Source organism: Falco biarmicus, chromosome 8 (assembly GCF_023638135.1).
Source record: "Falco biarmicus isolate bFalBia1 chromosome 8, bFalBia1.pri, whole genome shotgun sequence".
In the NCBI taxonomy this organism is placed as follows: domain Eukaryota; kingdom Metazoa; phylum Chordata; class Aves; order Falconiformes; family Falconidae; genus Falco; species Falco biarmicus.
The window spans coordinates 12,182,349-12,202,993 of record NC_079295.1 but is presented as its reverse complement, the minus strand read 5'-3'; the positions used below and the strand labels follow the sequence as shown (position 1 = coordinate 12,202,993).

At 43.7% G+C, this 20,645-nt stretch overlaps 1 protein-coding gene across 40 annotated transcripts in view; it reads left to right on the top strand.

Moving 5' to 3' along the window:
- The window catches only part of MAP2 (microtubule associated protein 2), a 235,605-nt gene extending 216,254 nt beyond the window's left edge, over nt 1-19,351 (top strand). For 24 of the 40 annotated variants that reach the window (XM_056349758.1, XM_056349749.1, XM_056349773.1 and 21 more), the window contains 4 exons: nt 12,117-12,209; nt 13,767-13,848; nt 14,371-14,483; nt 15,180-19,351. In XM_056349758.1, coding sequence (XP_056205733.1) covers nt 12,117-12,209; nt 13,767-13,848; nt 14,371-14,483; nt 15,180-15,395 — 504 coding nt within the window. In that variant the 3' untranslated portion in view covers nt 15,396-19,351. The remainder of the gene's footprint in view (nt 1-12,116; nt 12,210-13,766; nt 13,849-14,370; nt 14,484-15,179) is intronic. The other 16 variants (XM_056349787.1, XM_056349783.1, XM_056349786.1 and 13 more) reach the window with 3 other exon arrangements.
- The last annotated feature ends 1,294 nt before the right edge of the window (nt 19,352-20,645 follow it).

The following is a 20,645-nucleotide window of genomic DNA, read 5'->3' as shown; positions in this document are numbered from 1 at the left end:
AAGCCCCAACTCTCAACCTGTGTTCATAGGAGAGGTGCTGCAGCCCTCTGACCATCTTTGTGGCCCTCCCCTGGACTCATTCCAGGTCCATGTCCTTATTATGTTGGGAGCCACAGAGCTGAACACAGTGCTCCAGGTGGGGTCTCACAAGAGCAGAGTAGAAGGGGAGAATTGCCTTCCTCAGCCTTCTGGCCACGCTTCTTTTGGTGCAGCCCAGGGCTCGGTTGGCTTTCTGGGCTGCAAATGCACATTGCTGGGTCATGTTGAGCTTCTCATCCACCAACACCCCCAAATCTTTCTCCTCTTGGCTGCTCGCAATCCATTCTCTGCTCAGCTTGTATTTGTGCTTGGGATTGCCCCCACCCATGTGCAGGACCTTGCACTTGGCCTTGTTGAAATCCCCTGTTACTACAGACAGAACTTAGCAAACTTTGGAAAGGACAGTAAAGGTGTAGGCTTTTAAGCTAAGCAGAAATTTTTGGAGATTGAGGAAAAATCAGATAGGAAGTCCCATATATCTTCCTGAGATATGGTGTTTATACCTTCCTCTGAAGTGTCTCTGTTTAATGCCCTACCAAGCAGAGCTAAGGCCAGTGCTGGAATAGTCTCTCATTTGAGGCAATGCAGAAATGGTAGCACAGAGGGCATTCAAAGCCAAAATTACATCCAAGCAATTTGTCTTTCTGTTTGGAAGAACAGTTGCTCTAGCTTACAGCGTTAAGCATTCCATTCTATTAATACTTAAAGAGTTATAAAACCATTTATAACCTTGAAGAAATTCTATTTTATTTAGAAACAAAGAGGCTGAATGAGGGAAAAGAATATAGCTTACCAATATTTATGCCAAAAATATAGACAACTCAGTCTTGCGGGTGTAAAAATTATGTTGATTTATTTTTTGTAAAAAGCACCTGTGCATTTCATATTGATTCTGGACACAACCCCACAAGGAAAACACCCAGTGCCCCCAGCTCCCTTTTCTTCCCTGGGATTGCTGCGTGACAGCAATGGCAGTGTGAGTGCTTTAGAAAAGGTTCACTTCTCAACTACCTCCAGGGACAGGGCATCAGGGTGAAAAACATGCTCCCCGATTCAGCTCTCCTGACAAGACATTCCAGAAAGTTGAGTTGCACAATGTTTCCTGATCAGATACTTACATATATGTATCCGAGTTTTGGAATTCATAGTGAAACGTACTGAACAGTGAGGTTTGCCTAATTCTGTCTCAGAAAAAAAAAAAAAAATTTGATCAAAACTTAACACTGGAACCCTACATCTACCATAGATCTTCCAGAGAAAAAACCTTGGCTTATATTTTAAACTGTATGGTATCTCTTAGGTGTTGATCCTGGTTTTATGGTAAATTAACACTTTCACTGCTTTCCAGGATTTGCACGGTAGCCAGTTAGATAAAGTCAGGAAGACAATGCCTTCAGCAAAGGTTCTTCTCTGTTATTTTTGCAAGTGTCTGTGTAATTATTTTGTACGGGAGTCAACTCCCATTTGACATATTGCATGGCAGACGGTCACAGTGCACAGGGGCTTCAGGAGGCTCGGAACACGAGTTCAAACTGTGCATCTGGATGAGCATTCCTCAGAACAAGCCCAGGTGCTGGACATGGGGCTCGAAACCAGCACCATGTTAGCCTGTCCTCCTCCTCCCTGTTACTCTGTAGACTGTAACAACCTACAAGACCAGGGATCCGGGCCCACAGCAAATCGTATTTCTTTGCAAACAGCACGCCTAGACAGCTATGTTTCCTGAGCAGTTCTATAGAGCTGCACAGAGTCTTTGCTGGATACTGAAGGATGGCACAGCAGTTGGTATTTCAGTCTTTCAGAGATCACAGGGGAAATCTGCTGGGTGGACGTAATGTCATTGAAGCTAAAGCATTTTTTAATTCCCAGTGGTATGTGGCTATCGAGCTGTGGAGAGACTCACTGAGTTTTTCCTTTATGTCTCCTTTATGCCATAGTTGCTCAGTCTAGACAAGAGGTTTCAGAATGAATTCTTTTCCAGTTTCTGCAGTTGAATTTCATAGGGTCTGTGAGAGGAACACACGAAAGCTAATTTCATTTCCTTGTGTCTGCTCACTTCTTCAGTGTCCGGTGGCAAATACTGCACTGGCTGAAATGAGCTGTTATCTGCTATCTGCTTTTAGTGATGATACGTGAAACAAACAGAAAGCTGTGTAAGTTTTATAACCTGAAATGGAAGTGCTGATAGTGATAACCACACAAAAAACAAGCAGACAAAAAGCCAGCGTATATCTGGGCAAGTTAAGTACATAAACATGACGTGCAAATCCCTAAATGAATACAGATATGCAGCCCAAAAGTGTCATTTGGAGACAGACTATCCTTTTTTACCAGAGGCATGTCTGAACCTAGTACAAGGTCTTTTCTTAGCTTGCAGCTGTCCTAGAGAAAGCAGCCACACTCTGAAACTGCCAGAGGCTAAGGTGCAGAACTGAAGAAGCAGGGGATGTTTGAATGCTAAATAAATCAAGAAATACAGTGCTTCAGCCTTGAATTTCATCAAAAGCTCATCAGACAGCAGACTGATTTTACTTCAGCTCTGACTTGCCAGCCACAGAAACAAAGAAAAGGAGAGAAATTGCTCCACCTGACAGGGGGAGGAGGGGAAAGAGCATGCTTCTAGGGGAAGAAGCAAGCTAACTTTGCACTGCATTAAGCTCCTGCTAGGAATAGATGGCTTGAGATGTTTTTAATTGGTATTCTGCAGTCTGGAGAGATGAGAGCTGCTCTGCTCTGTGATGCAGCCAGTAGGTGGTTGTCTGGTTTTCTCTTTATAGTAGAGTATGGTGAAATGTATCATTCTTGGCAAAGCTCAGAGGCGACTTGCTCATGGGTATGTCTGCTGGGCTTCAGATGGATTTTCGCACCGCATCAGCTGTGGAGGAAATGCTGTGCTTTCAAAAGTAACCCATTTGCATCTGTTATTTCTCAGACAGCCCAAGGGAAGCATGGGGGAACGGGGGGAAGGGGTTTTAAATCTGTTTCAGATGCCAAGACTGGGCTTTTTCTTCTCTGTTCAGATTATTTTTCTTCTTGAAATTCCATCTATGGATGTGGTTTGTACCATATTAGAGAACAAAAGTGCACTAATTGAATCTTTTTGTTACTGACCAGGCAGAATATTTAGAAAGCATCATAGGCCAGCAACCAAGGATAGATTTCTTTTAATTTAATCTGAAAATTTATATCTAAAATCTCAGCCGTGGGCAAGAACTTCAGTGGATGTGAATCAGCATAGCTTCATCGAAGTGAATGGAGCTGTACAGACTAGACTGCCATGCGAAAGGTTTAAACTACCAATAACTATAGTAACAGCCAGGCACCTTGTAAAGAAGTAAGATGACACATAGAAAAATGAAATGCCTAAGCCATATTGAAGAATGAAGTGTTCCTTGAAGGTTTTTAGGAAGATTAAGTACAAACTTTACCATCTTTCCTAAACTGTAGAAAATGAAGTGCAATAAGTCATGGGTCAGAAAGTCTGAATAAATTGATGACATCACTATTCAGTCCAGAAACTAAAAAAAGGTTGGCAAGGAGAATAGGCATCTGCATTAGATGATAAAACAGACTGGCACAAGGAAAGATAAGACATCTCAGAGCTGGGCAGAGGAGGAAGCTTGGATAAATATCTGTCACTGTCTTTGAACAATTTTTTATTAGCTTCAAAATCAATTTGGATGGCAGGAGAGATTCCCTCACAACACACACACACACACACCCCTGCATCATCACAATTTACAACCCCATCTACAGAGAACAGTAGGCTCCTGAAGTGTTCCCTGCCTTGGCTGCAGCTTGCCACGATGCAGTCAGTGCAGAGACAGACAGGTCTGGTGGCGCACCAGAGCTGAGCACCTCCTGAGAGAACTGCAGGTCAAAAAGGAATTCAGGAAATTCCCCTTGAGATGGCGTCTTAAGCACTCCTCTCCCTCCTGTTTCACATGTCTTTGCACCACATTATGAACACTAATGACTGCCCAAAAATTAATCGGAAGTTCTAGGTTATATGCTATTGGTGCACTGGCTGATGAAGTATCCTGAGAGGTAGTGGAGAATATAGCCCAACAAAAAGCGCAGTCTGAGCTGTTGCTGGGTTCCATTCTGTCTCCCATCTCCTTCTGGTACGTTATGCGCTTCTTCTCCAATCCATTGTGATTGTGATCTGCAGCATAGCTGAGCCAAAAACACTTTGGCCCAAGTTAAGAGAATGTCCCTGCTCAGGACAGCAATGAACATAAAGGAGCTTGTGAGGTTCCAGCTTTGGTGCTTTCCCTAGCCAGAGCCACAGGAGGCAGCTGTACAGGGAGATGTGGATTGACATAGTAACGTTGTTGTTAAAATACTTGGCTAATGAGAGACTGGGAGGCAATTGTTTCCACACTGTTAGCTGCATTCATTGGAATAAGTTTCTGCATTTACCAAGTCAACAGTTCACAACTGTAAGACAAATTCATCTCTGTCAGTCTCCTTTTGTTTTCCTTATACATTCCGGGTTTTGTGGATTTGCAAGACATTTCAAGGGATTTGTTCTAGACTGAAAATTAGAGACTAATTCATTCTTTTTTAATTGCAGATCTACAAATGCAAAGAGAAATTAGGAGTTTCAGGCACACCTTCAAAACTCTGTCATAGCACAAACCCCTCATTTTTAACCTTGAAATTCAGAGTTTTGGCTGATCGCTGTGGATCGTACAGAAATAACGTCTTGCAGCTCCTGTGTTCAGACTGCACTCATTTAATGGAAGGCTTGCCCGAGTACAGTCTGTACAGTTAAGCCTTGAATTATTCTGGATAAAAAGCAAGATCATCTTCCTGACTCATATTTTAGAAAAATGAAGCAATCGTTGCCAGGCTCTAGCAAGTTTCAGAAACTTTCTTTGAGGAAAGAGGTTGGTTTGGTAGAAATGAGCAGGAAACTAGGACTTTCTATCCAGATCTAACATTCACTTTCTGTGTGGCTGGGACAAAGTAACATCACTGCTCTGCCTCAACCATCTGTAAAACGCACATCATTTTACAAAACTTGCTCATTGAGGGCAAACTGTGAACCATGACTGAGAGAGTCACAAGCTGTCTGATGGGGCTCTAGCCAGTAACAAAGCTTCCACTGACTACAGTAGCCATAAACCAACACTTTTCCCTCTTTTGAAGGCAGTTGGCAGCAGTGCACTGATTGCTGCCAGTCAGATGAGAGTGTGTTCGATCTGTCTACCTAGAGTTGAAGGTATCACTTTGTGAAGGATTCAGTATCTTTCCATCAACTACAGTGGCAGCTTAAGTGACCGGTTCCAACTCTTAGCTGCCTAATGTTAGAGAGGACAAATCCCAGCTGTGACATACCATACTTTGTTGGTGTCCTATTAATAGCAAGGGGAGAAGCTGATTATTTTTTTTTTTTTCTGGAGTAGATTGAAATTGCCAGGACATAAGTTCCTAGAAAGTCTGAGTCATCCCAGGAGCAAGTTCAGCAGAGGAGGCTTTTTCACCTGTGCTCTAACTCGTCTACATTTTGAGAAATAAAATGGGGAAGGTTGTTCTTTTGGAAAAAAAAAAAAACATTCAGGCAATATATAATCTGGTTTAGAGGTGTTTGGTCATATAGTCGTGTTGTCTTTCATGGAAATGTGAGAGCAAGAGTTTATTTTGCTATATGGGAAAGGGCAGGAAGGAAAGGGTAAAAATATCAGGTTTTATCTGGAAATTTGGATTTGAACAATAAAAAGAGATGCTAAGGGACACATCTGCTGAGCTTTGGGAAAGCCAGCTTGTACGAAGAGATACATACAAGTTTATTTTTTTTTAACTTGAACTGAACAACCTACTTTTCTCCATTATGCTAAAGAAAATCCAGACATAGTGACTCAAAACTCATCCTTTCTTAAAGGTTAGGCAACTGATTTGAAAACTATGAGAGCTGACGCTCAGCATTTGATACTTGAAACTACTTGTACTCTTTCCATGAGTGGGGACTGTTGCCTTTAAAATTTAAGTATCAAACTCTGTAGTTACGTAAAATCTGTTTTGTTGGGTTTTTGTTTAAGGGACTACTAAAACAAGGACCACCCTGTATTTTAGATGGATTAATTGAGCTCCTAGGATCTTTTTGATTTCTTTTAACATTCTTTTGATTGGCTCCCCAGATGTAGTAAGGAGTATGATTACAGAGCACGTGTTACAGTTCATCTGACATGGATCTTGTACTTCCCCGAGCTGTCTGTTCAAATCAGTTGTTGTTTCTTGACTGTAAACTCTTTGGCATGGAAAATGGTCATTTTGCTTTGTATTTCCCAGCACAATTATGCAAAACCTCTCAGTGTTTTTTTATAGGCCTTTTCTCCCTTTATCGGTAGGGACATGCCTAGTTCAGTATGGCCACCTTATTAATTAGGTGAATGCACTGATTTCAAGTAGGTAGAAAGAAGCTTGTAAGTCAGCCATCGTTGCACTGTCCCATGCAAGTATTAGACATGGCTGATTGCAAGACACCTCTTTGATTTTACTCATACTTTCCACTGAAAGCAGTTGTTTCTAATTGTTTCACAGTTTAGCTGTTCAGGCTGAAATACTACGTGCTGTGTCTGTCTCTGGGTACGTTTTTAAGAGTCAGAAATGAACCAATCTTGTTCCCCTTTTACGAGGAGCAAGAGGAGGATGATACGTTATTTTGTCTATGCTATGTCCAGTGCAGCCTTTTCTTTTGAATCTCACTAGCTTGTAGGCTGGCAGCTTCACCAGTGTTATGTATCCAGTAATTTTAGGAGTGCAAAGGCTGAACATGGTTGCAAGCTCTGTTTGTAGATGTGGAAAGTCTGAGGCACAGTCTTTCTCTTCAAGGACTTTGCTAAGCCAAATAAATACCCTTCCCCCTCCCTTTCCTCTACCTGGAGCCTCTGCCAGGAGCATGAAAACTGTAGTATCATTTGTCCTTGGCAGCATATAGATTTGGAAGCACTTAGAATTGCTTCTTGATTCTAATCAGGTTTTAACCTTAACCTTGCTTCCAATGCAAGACCAGTTCTTGTCTCATTCAATCCCTGTGTTAACCAGCAGACCGAACACTGAAATAATGTCTAGTTCCTGGGACGTAGCTCTGTCAAATTACTATGATGCTGTGGTAAGCAGGAGGAACCTGCCCTTTTTGATAAGTCGTTAGGAGTCTGGGAGCTTTTCCCAATATCACAGCCCCACAGCATGTTTGAACTGCAAGCTGTGCCAAGCTAGAGTATTTTGAAACACTTCAGACACAGTGTTTGTGGTAGAGCTTCTCAGAGGCCATAATTGCAAGGCAGGGAGAACATAAATCATCAGCATCTTGGAAAATAAATTCAGAGCCTGTAATTTCATCAGCATCACAATATTTGTTCTTCAAGTATCTTTGTTTTGGTGTGTACCAGTGTCATACACCATGGGGAGGAAGCTGTTTACGGATTCTGTGCCCAGATGCTGGTAAGTTAGGGGCTTTCCCTCTTGTGACAAGTAGCTGAACTAAATGATTCTATGCACCCATGGAACATATTTTTTTCTTTCATAAGCAGTTTTCAGTTATTGATGTCTTTAGCAGTGAGGCACAACTGAACTAAATTCTCTTGCATTTCTCTGCCTTTCTGCTCATCAAGAACCTAGCAGTGCAGTACCGACAGAGGAGGGCCTGCCTGAGGTCATGTCAGCCAGCTAAACCCCAAAACATCCCCTCTGGTCTAGTGTAGATGTTGCCCTTGGACCACAGCCCTTTCCTGTTTAGATTGCCAGTCAGGCCAGAAGGGAATTAGTTTACCCTGATGAGTGCAGATCAATATATTCTTCATCTAAATTAACTGTGGGGAAAAATACCTTCAACACGTGGTTTCCTAGCAGACTACTCGTAAATGCCCTGAATCTCCCAGTACTTTTACAGATAGCATTCAAACGGCACAGAAGGTATTGGAGCACAGTGTCTGATTCCTGCTGGGGATTACCTAGAAGTACTGTGAGTCAGTGAGGCTGTGGCCCTGGGCTTCAGTTTTGGACTAGTCACCAGAGGACAGAGTGGGGAGAGGGTCTTGTCAGACTTTCAGAGCTTCAGAGAGAAGCCAGTTTTTCCTTGGGCAATGTGGTTTTCTGGAATAAACCCAGCATTGTCTGTAACGCTTAGTTTCTCCACTGTGGTTTCACTTCATAAAGCTGAGGAACCTCAGCTTGATCATGATCAAATTACTGACTTCCAGGCCCTATCCAGCATACCTGGGCAAACCAGTGCTGGATCAGAAGAGAATGTACCCATTTCAGACTGGCAAATCAGCACAAGTGTTACGAGGGACTGTCAGGACATCATCTTGTTGGGATGTTTAGTGAGTGTGAAGAGAAAGCTCACTAAAGGGACTAAAATGTTCCCTTTCTTGAGTGAGAGTATGAACAGGCTTGATCATTCATTTAATGCACAGCACAACTGAAGTGCATATATGTACATCCCTACAACACCTCCACCCCCGTATAAGATGTACATACACATTCAGGAACACTGAGACCTTCCTGGTGAGTCATGGTGTTCATGCTGTCTCTAGTGCAGGCAGCTGCATCATCTAATTCCTTTCATCAAGTGCCATCATAAAAGTTTATAATTTTCTTGTTGTAGCTCTGTTCCCTTGGGAGGCAGCTCCAGAGACTCCCAGCTCTGGTAATTACAAATTTCCCTCTAGGTTCCAGCTTCAAATAATTCACAGTCAGTTTACACTCTTTGTTTGCAAGCCAAAGTTTCTCTTTAGCCTAAATAGTTCCTGTCCCTCTCTGGTACTCTCTCTCTCATGTTTACAGACCGATTTCTCAAAAGAAACAAAGCTCGTGCAGTCACGCTGTCTGGCTGGCAGTCTCAGCCTTCCTCAACTCATTTGTAACTTGTTGGCTGATTTCAACCAGTGCTGGCAAGGGAGCAGTGGTTAGAAACACAGGTGGTCCCTCCAAGTTGGGTGATACTTTTTGACTGGATACAAAACAGAGACTCAGCATAACACAGTCATTGGTGTAAAGGCAGCGGTAACTCAGCCCTCCTCCACAATCAGAGACAACAAACAGCTGATGGGTTGTGCATGGGCTTCTGTTCGCCGGGTCTAGCAGACCTGGGAGAAAGCTTAGGAGATACTGCTGGCGAGAGAGGATCGCTGAAGAATATAGGGTGGAGGGATTAAGCAGTTTAAAGCCTTCAACTATAGGAAACAAGATGCCATTAGTTTGTGGAACGTTTAGTTATAGAGGGCAGTCATGATTTCAGTATGTGCAGGGATATTGATATATTCCAGGAAAGTGAGAAACAGATCATCAGGGAAAACCTGGATCACTGTAGCTTCTCCCTTGCCAGATGATCAGCACAACACATCCATATCACTCAGCTCACTTCAGCCCTCAGCATAGGACATAAATGATACATAGGTCTCCTGCTGGCCCCTCTACACAGGGGCACATTTCACCAAGTGAGACAGAGTATAATTGACATGATTGGTCCTTTACATGTCTGCTAGCCAGGTCCATAGGCCGTGAGACTCATAAATTGTCAGACTTCTGGGTGCAAATCAACCTTTAGGCACTTGATCAAAGGCACCCTCTCAACTTATCACCTTGCTTTGGCTTCATTTTAAGCTACAGGCCCCCAGTGCACAGCACTGAGGTCTTGCCATGACCCCTAAGTTAGCATTTTCAGAGCAGATGCTTCCCTGTGGCCATTGCTAAGAGGTACTGCTGATCCATTGCTGAGAGATGTGCTCAGAAAGTGCTAGGAAGGTTTTCTGTTTTGCCCAGTTGTGTCTGGCCTGAAGCTGTCCGAGAGCCAGATCTGACTGCACATCTGACATGTGTTTCTGTAACTGATGTGACACCTGTCTTCTATAGTACCGCGTTACATTTTTAAAGGAATAGTATATTTGGAGAAAGCACAAGCATAAAACTCCAAAGGCATTTGCATACAATGTTTCAGTGTACGTTGGTTTACTTGAAAGGATTAAGCAGATAGGAGGGAGAAAGACAGAAATTGGTTTGCCTGCAGAAGATGCCTTTCTGAAGGTGACCTACAAGTTGTGGGATTTTCTGGCGCTGTTATCACCCTTATTGCTGAGCATGCCATCACCACAGATCTTTAACAATTAAAGCAAGAGAACACTTTAACATCCTAATGGTTCGAATGCTTTAGCAGTTATGTTATATGTAATGAGGGGGACCCATGAAACAGCTTGCTGTGAAGGAATTCTTCACATTAGCTGCAAAGTGTGATCCTCTGAAAGTTTCTTCTTGGAGTTTACTGGACTTAAGTCAAGGGTGTCCTCCAGATGCTCAGTGCCTGAGGATTTGACTCGTTACCTAAATGTGATGTTATGCCCACTGCAGGAGCCAAAAGCTGCAAAATCTGATATCCCTGTAAGGGGGCAAATAGTCTTTTCCTAGTTTGGAGAGGTCAAGCACAGAGAGGGAGTGTCTCAGATTTATTAGGGAGCTTGGGGCAGTTTGGGGACCTGAAGCCAGGAAGCAGAAACTGCACAAAATTGTTCTTCCTCCCACTGACTGCTTCAGCTGGTTTGCAGCTGCTTTGTGTTCCTGGAGTGGTAAGAAGCTGCAATAAGGTGCTCCAGTGTATTTTTCCCTCTCTTTTATCTCAATGTTGTTTTGTTGCTGTAGGTTTACTTACAACAGCAGCCAACAGGACTGTTCTAAGTCATATGTCAGTGAATCTCATTTAGCAAAATTAATAGATAGTGCCCAAAATTCTGTGGCTTTCTGTACAGGAAAGAGTGTATATTCATATTAATAATATAGAGATAAATAAAATCCAACATAACATTTGAATAGATTTCATATTTACCTAGAGAAAGAATATGTTGCACAGGTGGCACTCTGAGTAACTAAAAGCTTCTAGTGCAAAGAAGGCTCTGGTGCAGCCTCAGCCAGAAACACCTTCTCACACACCTGAAAAGCCTAATACTGGTGAGGAAAGTCCCCTGCCCTTGTGCAGAAAGAAGTCTGGAAGTGGTGTCACTCAGGTGTGTACCCTACACCCAGTTGTCCCTGCCTGCTGGTAATGGCCATCCAGCAGCACATCAATCCCTGGGAGGGTAATTACTGGTGGCACCTGAGTTCTGCCAGGTGGAGGAACTGCTGTGACATGAGGGTCAAGATCAAGGTCAAGCATGGGATAATGTGGCCTGCCCTTTGTGGAGTGCACCTCCAGGCACTGCCATATGCCTGCAGTGCACCTGTGGCTATGGTAACACAGAAAAAATGTGGGCTTCCGGCATCTGTAAGGGAGACCGGTGCCATCAAGGGAAGGTCAGGTACTTGTTCTGCCAGAAACAAAGAGCACAGGAGAGAAACACAGTTCTGCTAGCACCAGAAAGTTGTAACCAATTTTATGGCCAGCAACAGAAATCAAGAAGCAGTGATTGCAGCTGTACGTTTCCAGATGCTGTTGTTTTCTGCATTGCTCTTTAGTAGATGACAGTAAAGAGAGTGAGCAGTAGAGAGCTCTGGTTTCAGTTTAATTAATTTTATCAGTCCCCTTTCACAGGACACTCTGAGGTCTGTTGTATGTATGTAGCCACTGCTACGACTGTATGGCAAGGAGGGGTGAAATACCTCTGGATTTGAACCCATGCCTGAGCTGGCTGGATCTGGGTTTTCTGCATCAAAGGCTGGAGGTGCTGAGCTGTGGGAGGGAGGGTTTACATCTTTACCTTGTGGCCAGTTCAGCAGAAACACTGGTCATTGCTCAAGAGAACTTAGGACAGGCTGTCCAAGGACTATTTCCAGTCCAGAGAAGCAAAGAATTCTTTGAGTTTTTCAGGGAAAAGGCACCTTTCATATCTCTCATCATGAAAACTTTCCCCTTTATATTTTACCGCCACTTCATGAGATAGAAAAAGAGAAGCATGGTGTATTTACATAGGCTGTGTTAATATACCAAGCATAGAGAGTCACGTGGTTTACTTTCTCACATTTCAATACAAGTGTCAGATGAAGTAATCACAGCAGGAGGTAAAATTACCCCGGCTTCCTCGTCCTGCAGCCTGATGGAATGTGTGTACAGTATATAGTAAGTTACCTCCGATTCCTTTTAGGTTAGGATTTTAAACAAGAAGATTGATTTTAGCGATATTCAATCCCGGTGTGGTTCCAGAGATAACATCAAACATTCTGCAGGGGGAGGAAATGTAAGTAGTACAGACACCCTGTGAACAGGCATCTCCACTGTGGTGACCCACCTTGCACAGCCAGACCCCTCTGTCTCCCTTCCTTTCAGCACTATTTTCCTTCTTGCTATTGTTTCACATGTGAGTCTGGTCTGGTAGTCGTGTGAGCCCTGTGTATGCAGTGGTGGCCTCCTGATCTTTCTCCATAGAGCACAACACATTTCCAAAACTTGGACAGGAAAAGAAAATGAGAAAAGAAGGGTTATCTCTAAGTGCCCAAAGGTGCCAACAGTAAAAGTCCAGTGTGAGCCAAAACGGTTCAGTGCCTTTCATGGGAGTGGCCCAAGGAAGTAATTTCCAGGAAGAAACTGCAGCTCACAGTGAGACTCCAGCCTTGTACCTGGGTATCTTCCAGTGCATCTGTCCTTCCTAAGCTAACCTTGCAGTTACATGTATTCATCAGAGAGGAAGAAGAAAAATAAAACATAAGGACAAAGAAAGCTCAGAGAGAGGGTGTGAGCAGCCAGCATGCTGAGTGCTAATGTTAATGTCACAGCATTATTCCAGTATAACAAACTGAGGTTGCTCAGGGTTTGGCCAGATGCCCATTAGTTCCAGCGGTCATGCCGGAACAGCTGAAGGTGGTGGCTATGACAACCCTGACAGAAATGATCTCCTGTTCAGGTGGGAGAGCTGATGGCATGGGCATGTCTGATCCAAACAGATTCAGCACAGCCACCGGTGCTGGCTTAAGTCATTGCTGGTGATGTGAGCAAACCAGTGGCTTTGCAGTCATTCTGAAGCTCCTGTCTGGCTTGCAGAGGCTGCAGCTTCTCAAGACCAGTGAACACAGTCACTGTGATTGTGGGCTGCATATGGGAGCACGATAAGGTGAGATTGTTGCTCTGTGGCTGTTCTAAAGTGGGGCTCACCACAGTCATAGTAATGTGGCCGGCAGCAGAGGAAGGGAGGGTGCCTGTGCTGCTGCCTGGCTGAGCAGAGTGGTGCCACTGCTCTCCTGTGAGCACCACCGAGCCGAGCGGCTGGCTGAATACCAGCCAGCTCAGGTACAGCTGCGGGAGTCACATCTGTAGATTCATCAGACTCTCAACAGCAGATTAACATGAAATGCATACCATATTTAGATGCAGAAAGATATGGAACAGATGGTAGAAGAAAAATAAACAGCCACTGAAATATTCCTAGTTGCCAGGATGCACGTTCAAGAGCAGAAGCAAATGGAATGAGCCCTGATACATGCAGGGCTTTAGAGCCTCCACCCTGAGAGAAGGCTGAGAAACATTTTAGAAAGAACCCACAAGCTGATCTTCTTTGTCCTCCTCTTTGTTTTGCTAATAGTAAAGCTTAACCCAGCTCTGTCATTTCCCTAGGCGGGAAGGAAGCTTGCTGTATTAATGTAGGTGTTTGCTCCTTTGTGGCATGGTCTGTTTTCTACTAACCATCTCTCCTTTTCCAGTGGTTTGTAGAGGCTTGGGCTCTCCCTCTGCAGGGTTTGGCTTTTTTGTTTATTTTATTATTTTCATTCCTGTAATTCATGTGTGTGTGTGCTTTTGACAGGTACAAATTGTAACCAAGAAGATTGACTTGAGTCATGTGACTTCCAAGTGTGGCTCACTCAAGAACATCCACCACAAGCCAGGTATTGTAGGAATTTCTGGGAGGCAAAACAAAGCAAAGACCTAATCCTGTTATGTAAAGGAGAAATCATGGACAATAGTATTCTCTTTTATAGTCTAAGAGAAAGTAAATACACTTTGTTAATAAAAGTAATATTCTTAACTCTACTTAACTACATATATAAAGACATAAAGGTATGGGACCACCTAGTTCAGAGAGGAGATAAAAATATAATGCGGAAGGATGCTACTGTGGCATAATGTTAGTTTGATAAGATACTGAAATGCAGGCTGAAGTTAGCAAAATACTTAAGCATGTGCTTAAATGCCATGAAAATCTGTAGGGCAGCAGCATATGCTTACAGTTTGAATCTGTGTTGTAGATTTTACATTCTACTGAACAGGCAGCATGGTTTTCTGTGCTTCTCTAAAACCATTAGATCTCAACTAAAAGGGAAGTAATGTGAGTGCATCCATGTGCATCAAGTCAGACTTTCTCCTGAACAATTCCAGCCTCTTAATCTGTATTTCCTTTTTCTGTGTAGGAGGTGGGCGTGTGAAAATTGAAAGCGTGAAACTGGATTTCAAAGAAAAAGCTCAGGCTAAAGTTGGTTCACTGGAAAATGCCCACCATGTACCTGGCGGTGGTAATGTCAAGGTAAGGGGACAGCTATCAGAGAAAAAGACTACCACTGCGCCCCTGGCCCAGTGAGGTTATGAGAGCTGTGAATTCAGTGATGGCTCTGAATTGAGTAGGAAACATCTGTTTGATCTCCTTCAAGCACACTCACATGATAGTTGTTCCCTTTGGAATTTGGAAGGACCAATCTCACATCCATTTCTAAGCTGAGAGTGAATTTTAAAGTGAAACCTCCCGTAGTTTGTGCACGGGCTTTCCCCCTAAAGGTAAACCTTGTTTGGGACCATTGTACAGCATAGGTATGATCTAGCAAGTTTGTAATGGGGGTATCCCAGAGGATCAGGACTACTTTGTGAAACAGAAGGAAAATATCTTGAAAGTAAGATCACTCCCACAAATATAAGAAAATACAGATTTCAGAAACAAATTCAATGCCCATAAAATATCTGTTAAATTCATACAGCTAGGAACAATGGTACTACTCCTTAAAGCATCCATCAGAGCCAGAAATAGAAAAGAGAATGTGACATAGTAAGCCAGCATATATAAAACAAGGTGCCAAAATCTTCAGCTTCAGTTATTCTAAGGAGTAAAAAAGCTTCAATCCTTCTAAAGAGTTCTTAAAAATAAACAAAATAACACCTAAATGATGATCTATAATGAGATAATTTGGTGAATACATAATGTGTTAAATTCTTTGCTTTCCTGGAGCAGATTGACAGCCAGAAGCTAAACTTCAGAGAGCACGCTAAAGCCCGTGTTGATCACGGGGCTGAGATCATCACGCAGTCACCAGGCAGGTCCAGCGTGGCTTCACCACGCAGACTCAGCAACGTCTCATCCTCTGGAAGCATCAACCTGCTTGAATCACCCCAGCTTGCTACCCTCGCTGAAGATGTCACGGCAGCCCTTGCTAAGCAGGGCTTATGAATTTGCTCATTTCGCGTTGTATGAAGTAATAATATTTAGGCATGAGCTCTTGGCAGGAATGGGCTCAGAGCAGGTGTTACATTCATTCTTTACCATGTCTAAAACTAAGTCACATCCCAAGACTTGTAGTTACCATACAGTTAAATAAAAGGAAAAAAAAATAATTAAATAGATGCAGAAATTGGCCTGATCTCCATTTACAACAGGAAGACACTGGCTTTATATGGGTATACAACTGCAGTATGTTACATTGGACAATTATTGTTGCTCTGCTCTGTCTTGCATGGAGTACCGTACTATGATAAAATGCATTTTTACCTTTCATGTGCCTGAAGGCCATCCACCTCTTTCTGAAGAGCCTTGTTAATATCCCAAGTTGCTCATTTCACTGTTCTGTTGACAGATGGGGAAATAAAAAAAGAAAAGTTGCCCATTGTAAGTTATTACAGGTTAAATTAACAGTCTGCTTACCAGAAAGAAGGGCATATAGAGAAATTCAAGTTTTAAAAAAAAAAAAAAGAAGTGTTATTTTGTATAAATGAGTAGAACAAAAGTTGGGTTAAGTTATTAACATTTTTTTGGGCCTGGTTAATTATGTCAGTGTATAGCTGAAAAGCCAATAAATTATTTAACTAATAACTAAAAATAGTTGAAAACATTTGAACCATGCTTGGGGAAGTGATATAAAAATGCTGTTGAAAGCAAGCACGTCCACCCCAACAGACTTGTGTCTGATTAGAAAGTTGGTTAAGCGGCTAGATTTGTGTACACACCACTGGTTTCACATCCTTTCCATCTGTTTGATACAGTATTATAGATATATATATTTCTCTGTGGCCATTTGTGATATACCCTCCTCATATACTTGAATATTCTACTTCTTTATTCACAGTATCTGTGTCTCTTGCACCCTTTGGTGTTGCAATTTTAGGTATGTAAAAGTAGATGTTAGCAGGGGGTTTTTTCCCTATTCATAAGAATACATTTAAAAAAGAGGAAAATTTTAGCATGAAGTTGCTTTCTGTAACAACTAAAAGCCGTGACCCTGTTTTAGTGCCAGATGCAAGTCTCTTCTGTGATGCTAGAAAAAGGATTCCTTCCCTCTTCCCTTCCCTCCCTTTCTTCACAAAGCTATGATTTTTGTGGGGTCCAGACGTTTGTAAAAGGGTCTCCAAAGATGGCAGAGTTTGGATTATGGATTTTTTAACAATCCACAATAGTTTGGTTCTGGATTTTTTTTCTTTATTTCCTGTTTGTTTGGTTTTTTAAACTCCCATAGTTAACAGTGAATGTTAGATTTATTTATTTTTTTCTTTTGCTAAAGTTGAAACACAGAAAAAAAGTATTCAGATGTTGTTTCCACTCCTTTAAGTGATGTCTCATGTATACACTCAGGCACTCAGAAAACAGTGATAAACATAACAGAGATGCCTGTAAATTATAGTACGTGAATAAATAAAATGCGCTCCCTAGACTGGGTTGCCATAGCGATTCATCGATAGGTAGGCATCTTAAAATCTGAGCTGAGCAAAGTGGGATTATATCGACTATAAAAAGTATAAGAAAAAGTGTGCATAAAAGATAAAAGGCAGAGATATATAAACAACTGATCTAACGGAGTTACCTGTGAGAACTGCAACACTATTGTATGGACACTAAGAGAACACTGCAGGTAATATGGTAGTATTACTCATCAGCGGATAATAATCTGCTGATACTATATGTACAGTAGACATTATGAAATGACCAGTTTACATTCTTGCAGATTGTTTGATCTTTTCCTTTTGAAATCTCTTGACTAAACGTTGCACTGTCAGTTGAGCTATACTTGATACATGTATTAGGTTAACATTGTGTGTTGGAAGCTTTTGATCTGTTCTTTTTCCTTCCTAATGTGTGTGTGTGTGTTGGGGTTTGATCTGAAAAGACTCCTAGAGAAGATTTTTATGTCTGTGGAGAGGTATTCTAATAATTAATAGCACAGGATTCCCTGTCATTAAATTCAGGTAGTGAATGTACAGTTACTAGACAGTAAATACTCAGTGGACCAAAGGGGGATTTTGGCTAAGCTTTCACAGCAGTACAAAGAAGAACAAAATGGTTACATCTCTAAAAATGTTACTGAAGATGAAGTCCTAACAGCGTCACACACAACATTTCAGCTCTGCAAAAAGCTTTTTCACACTATAAAGTACCTAATACTGTTTGTAAGTCGGTTGTTATATACAAAGGACAGTGAGTTTAGAACCATGCTAAGTGCATCTGGAGGATTCTGATTTCTGCCTTCTATTTGTTATACTTTTGCTTAGAGTAATCCTAAGAATTCACATGGAAACAGCGTCAAGTGAGGTGCATTAAAAGCCTCTTCCCATTTTTCTCTTCTGAAAAATAACAGACAGAAAGAAAAAACAACAGTATTTATATCATGTTGCTCTGAACATGCTATCAATTAATATAAATTAGCCTTGCAGTGCTTCTTATTTTATGCCTTTTGCCAATGTGGGAGAGGGCCTGCGGTACTACTGAACCTCAGCTTCTCTGAGGCTGAACACCAGCTAGTGACAACAGTGTTAACTTGAGACTCAATTTTTTTTTTTATTCTGCTTTTAAAACTGACATGATGTACTCGTACTCTAGGAAATGAAGCTTAGTTAATCCACCTATGAGTCCAAAATTAGAGTGGTGTAACACACAGAGTCATTGATTTCATGCGTTAAAATGAGCTTTCTTGTCTTGACTCAAGCAAAGACCTTTGTAATCATAATCATCCTTCCATAGAAAGAATCCTAGAACGATGTGGAGTTAGATGGAAAGAAATCAAGAGTTTTGTGCTATCAAATAATAATTTAAAAAAAAAAACAAGTTACATGACTCTATATGTTCACTGAAAAATGTCATATTAATCTTAACTTCTCAAGAAGAGTGTTGGTTTTAAAAACAATGGTTTTGTAAATATGTAATGCCCACTAAAGAAGATAGAGCCAGCTTCCTGGAAACTGCATCCGTTGTGTTTCTTTTCCACAGGCATGTTGAGCCAGCAGGTATGTTGGGTGCCTGAGACCCAACTCTGTAACAAAGCAGAGATAATCCAGACAAAAGGAATAGTGAAACCTTAGCTAGGGGAGAGCCCCAAATCAATAATCCATCAGGTTGTAGGGACAAAAGAAAAAGTGCTTCTGCCCCATCTGCAGAGTTCTGTTTCTATGTAACTATAAGCAGAAAGAAATCAAAGTTGAGCAAACCTCTGTCCAGCAACAATAAAAGAAAAACTAATACTGATGAGGGAAATTGTGTGCCCACAAGGGCTATTATATTTTCACTGTACAGCAGTAAATGGTATTACCCATTCAACACTCTGCTAAGGTACAGTAGTAACCTCATCATGACTGCTTACAAATCTAAGTGTGCCTATATACACGACCCAAAGGGAGTCGAAAGGCAGCCTGTGTGGACTACCACATGTGAGCAGAAGGTTTTTCTGTGCTGGACCAAATACCGTTTGAAACCCAAGTACAAATGGCCCTTCAAAGGCAAATGCCTTGAAGAGTAGATCATGTTTGCTATGAAAATCAACGCAGGTAGATTTCTAGCCTAGGTGTGTGTCGAGTTCACTCGCTAGTCAGATTGCTAAAGCAACTCCCTCTGCAACTCCAGCAATTCCCACTGCAGGAAGGTAAATTAGTTTCACACTTGGAAAAGTCAAGCGTGTAAAAGCCACTTCAACTTTAGCAAAGAGAAAAAGCCAACAAATAAACATGCTGTATGCTGGGATGTTAAGAAATACAGTCTGCTGTTACAAACCTGTGTTTTTTCTGATAATTCTAGAGCCTGTTACCATAAAAGAGGCATTTCTTGAATGGCTGGTGGTAGGTAGTTCATGTTTTTCAATCCGATTTGCAATTGTATTTGTTGCTGTATAGTGATTGTTTTGCAAAATAAAATCGCTTGTCATCTAACCACTTGTGTCTGTTTCCACTGTTTGTGACACAGCTCCTGCTACATTCAACCTCTGCGCGTCACTGCCCAGTGCGGAAAAACGTGTGATCCACCTGCTGGTAGTCAGTCTCGCCAGAAGCCAGGGCGGATGAAGTCGTATTTCTCAGCTAGTCCCCGTTACTTCTTGCCAAAAGAACCCGGTTTTACAGCTAGCGTCCTCTCTGGGCGGTACTATTTCCCTGCTTTGTGTGAATAGGTTACCGCGGCCTGCCCCCCGGGGTGCCAGCCCGGAGGCGAGGCTGAGCAGCACCCCGCACTGAGGCGATGCGCCCGCCGGGCAGGGGGTGCCCACCGCAGCGCCCGCCTCCCGTCCTCCTCGGCGCTCCCCCGGCTGCCTCGGCGCGGGGGCGTGCGAGGGCCTCGCCGACGGCCGCAGCCGCCCCTCCGGCGCCAGCGGGGGCTCGGCACGGGGTTGGGCGGCGGCTCCGCCGCCTTTCCCGCTCGGCTGAGCCGCGGGGCAGCCTGCCCGCCTGCCGGGAGCCGCTACCCGCCCCCCGGCGCCGCTACCCGCCCCCCGGCGCGACCCCCGCCGCGGGACTGGCGGCCACCCCGCTGCCCGGCACGGCGCGCGCGGCTAACGGCTGCCTCGCGCACGCAGCGGGGCGCGCGCGCTCCGGCGGGCTGTGAGTGGCCGCGAGGCCGCTAACGGTCGCTGAGCGGCCGGCGGCTCGGGGCGTGAGGGAGCGCGCGCCGCGCGGCCTCCCCTCGCAGCGGCAGGGGGCGGCCCCGGCCGGCCGCGGGGCGCTGGGCCCGGCCGGCAGCGGCAGAGGGGCGCCGCGGGGCCGGCTCCCCGCAGCGGAGCAAAGGTAACGGGAGCCGTGGGGGATGAGCCCCTGGGACCGCCCCGAAAAGTAACGGGGAAACGGCCCGAGGTCTGGGGTGCTGCTTGAAGGAGTTGGTTGGTTTGGATCCGTTGGCGGGTGCTTAAGCCCCTCCCGTAGCTCGGGTCAGGGAGAAGCGTAGTCCGTGTTGCAGGTGGAATGAAGAAATATTCCAGAAAGTGTCTGTGTGCTGGCCCGAGCCCCCCGAGCGGACCGGGTGCTCCCTCGGCCTTGTGAGGGGCTGTGCTGAGGGGAAACGCCTCCCCCAGGCTTTCCCGCCCTTGCGCTGCCAGCTCTGGGGCTGCTTAAGCAAGGCTGCTTCTGGTGCCCCCCCCCCGCTCTGGTGCCTGCCCCGGGGGGTGTGTGTGTCTCTGTGTGTGTGTGTGCAAGCCTGCGCCATGCAGCTGGAGGTGCAATGACACAGGTAAAATGA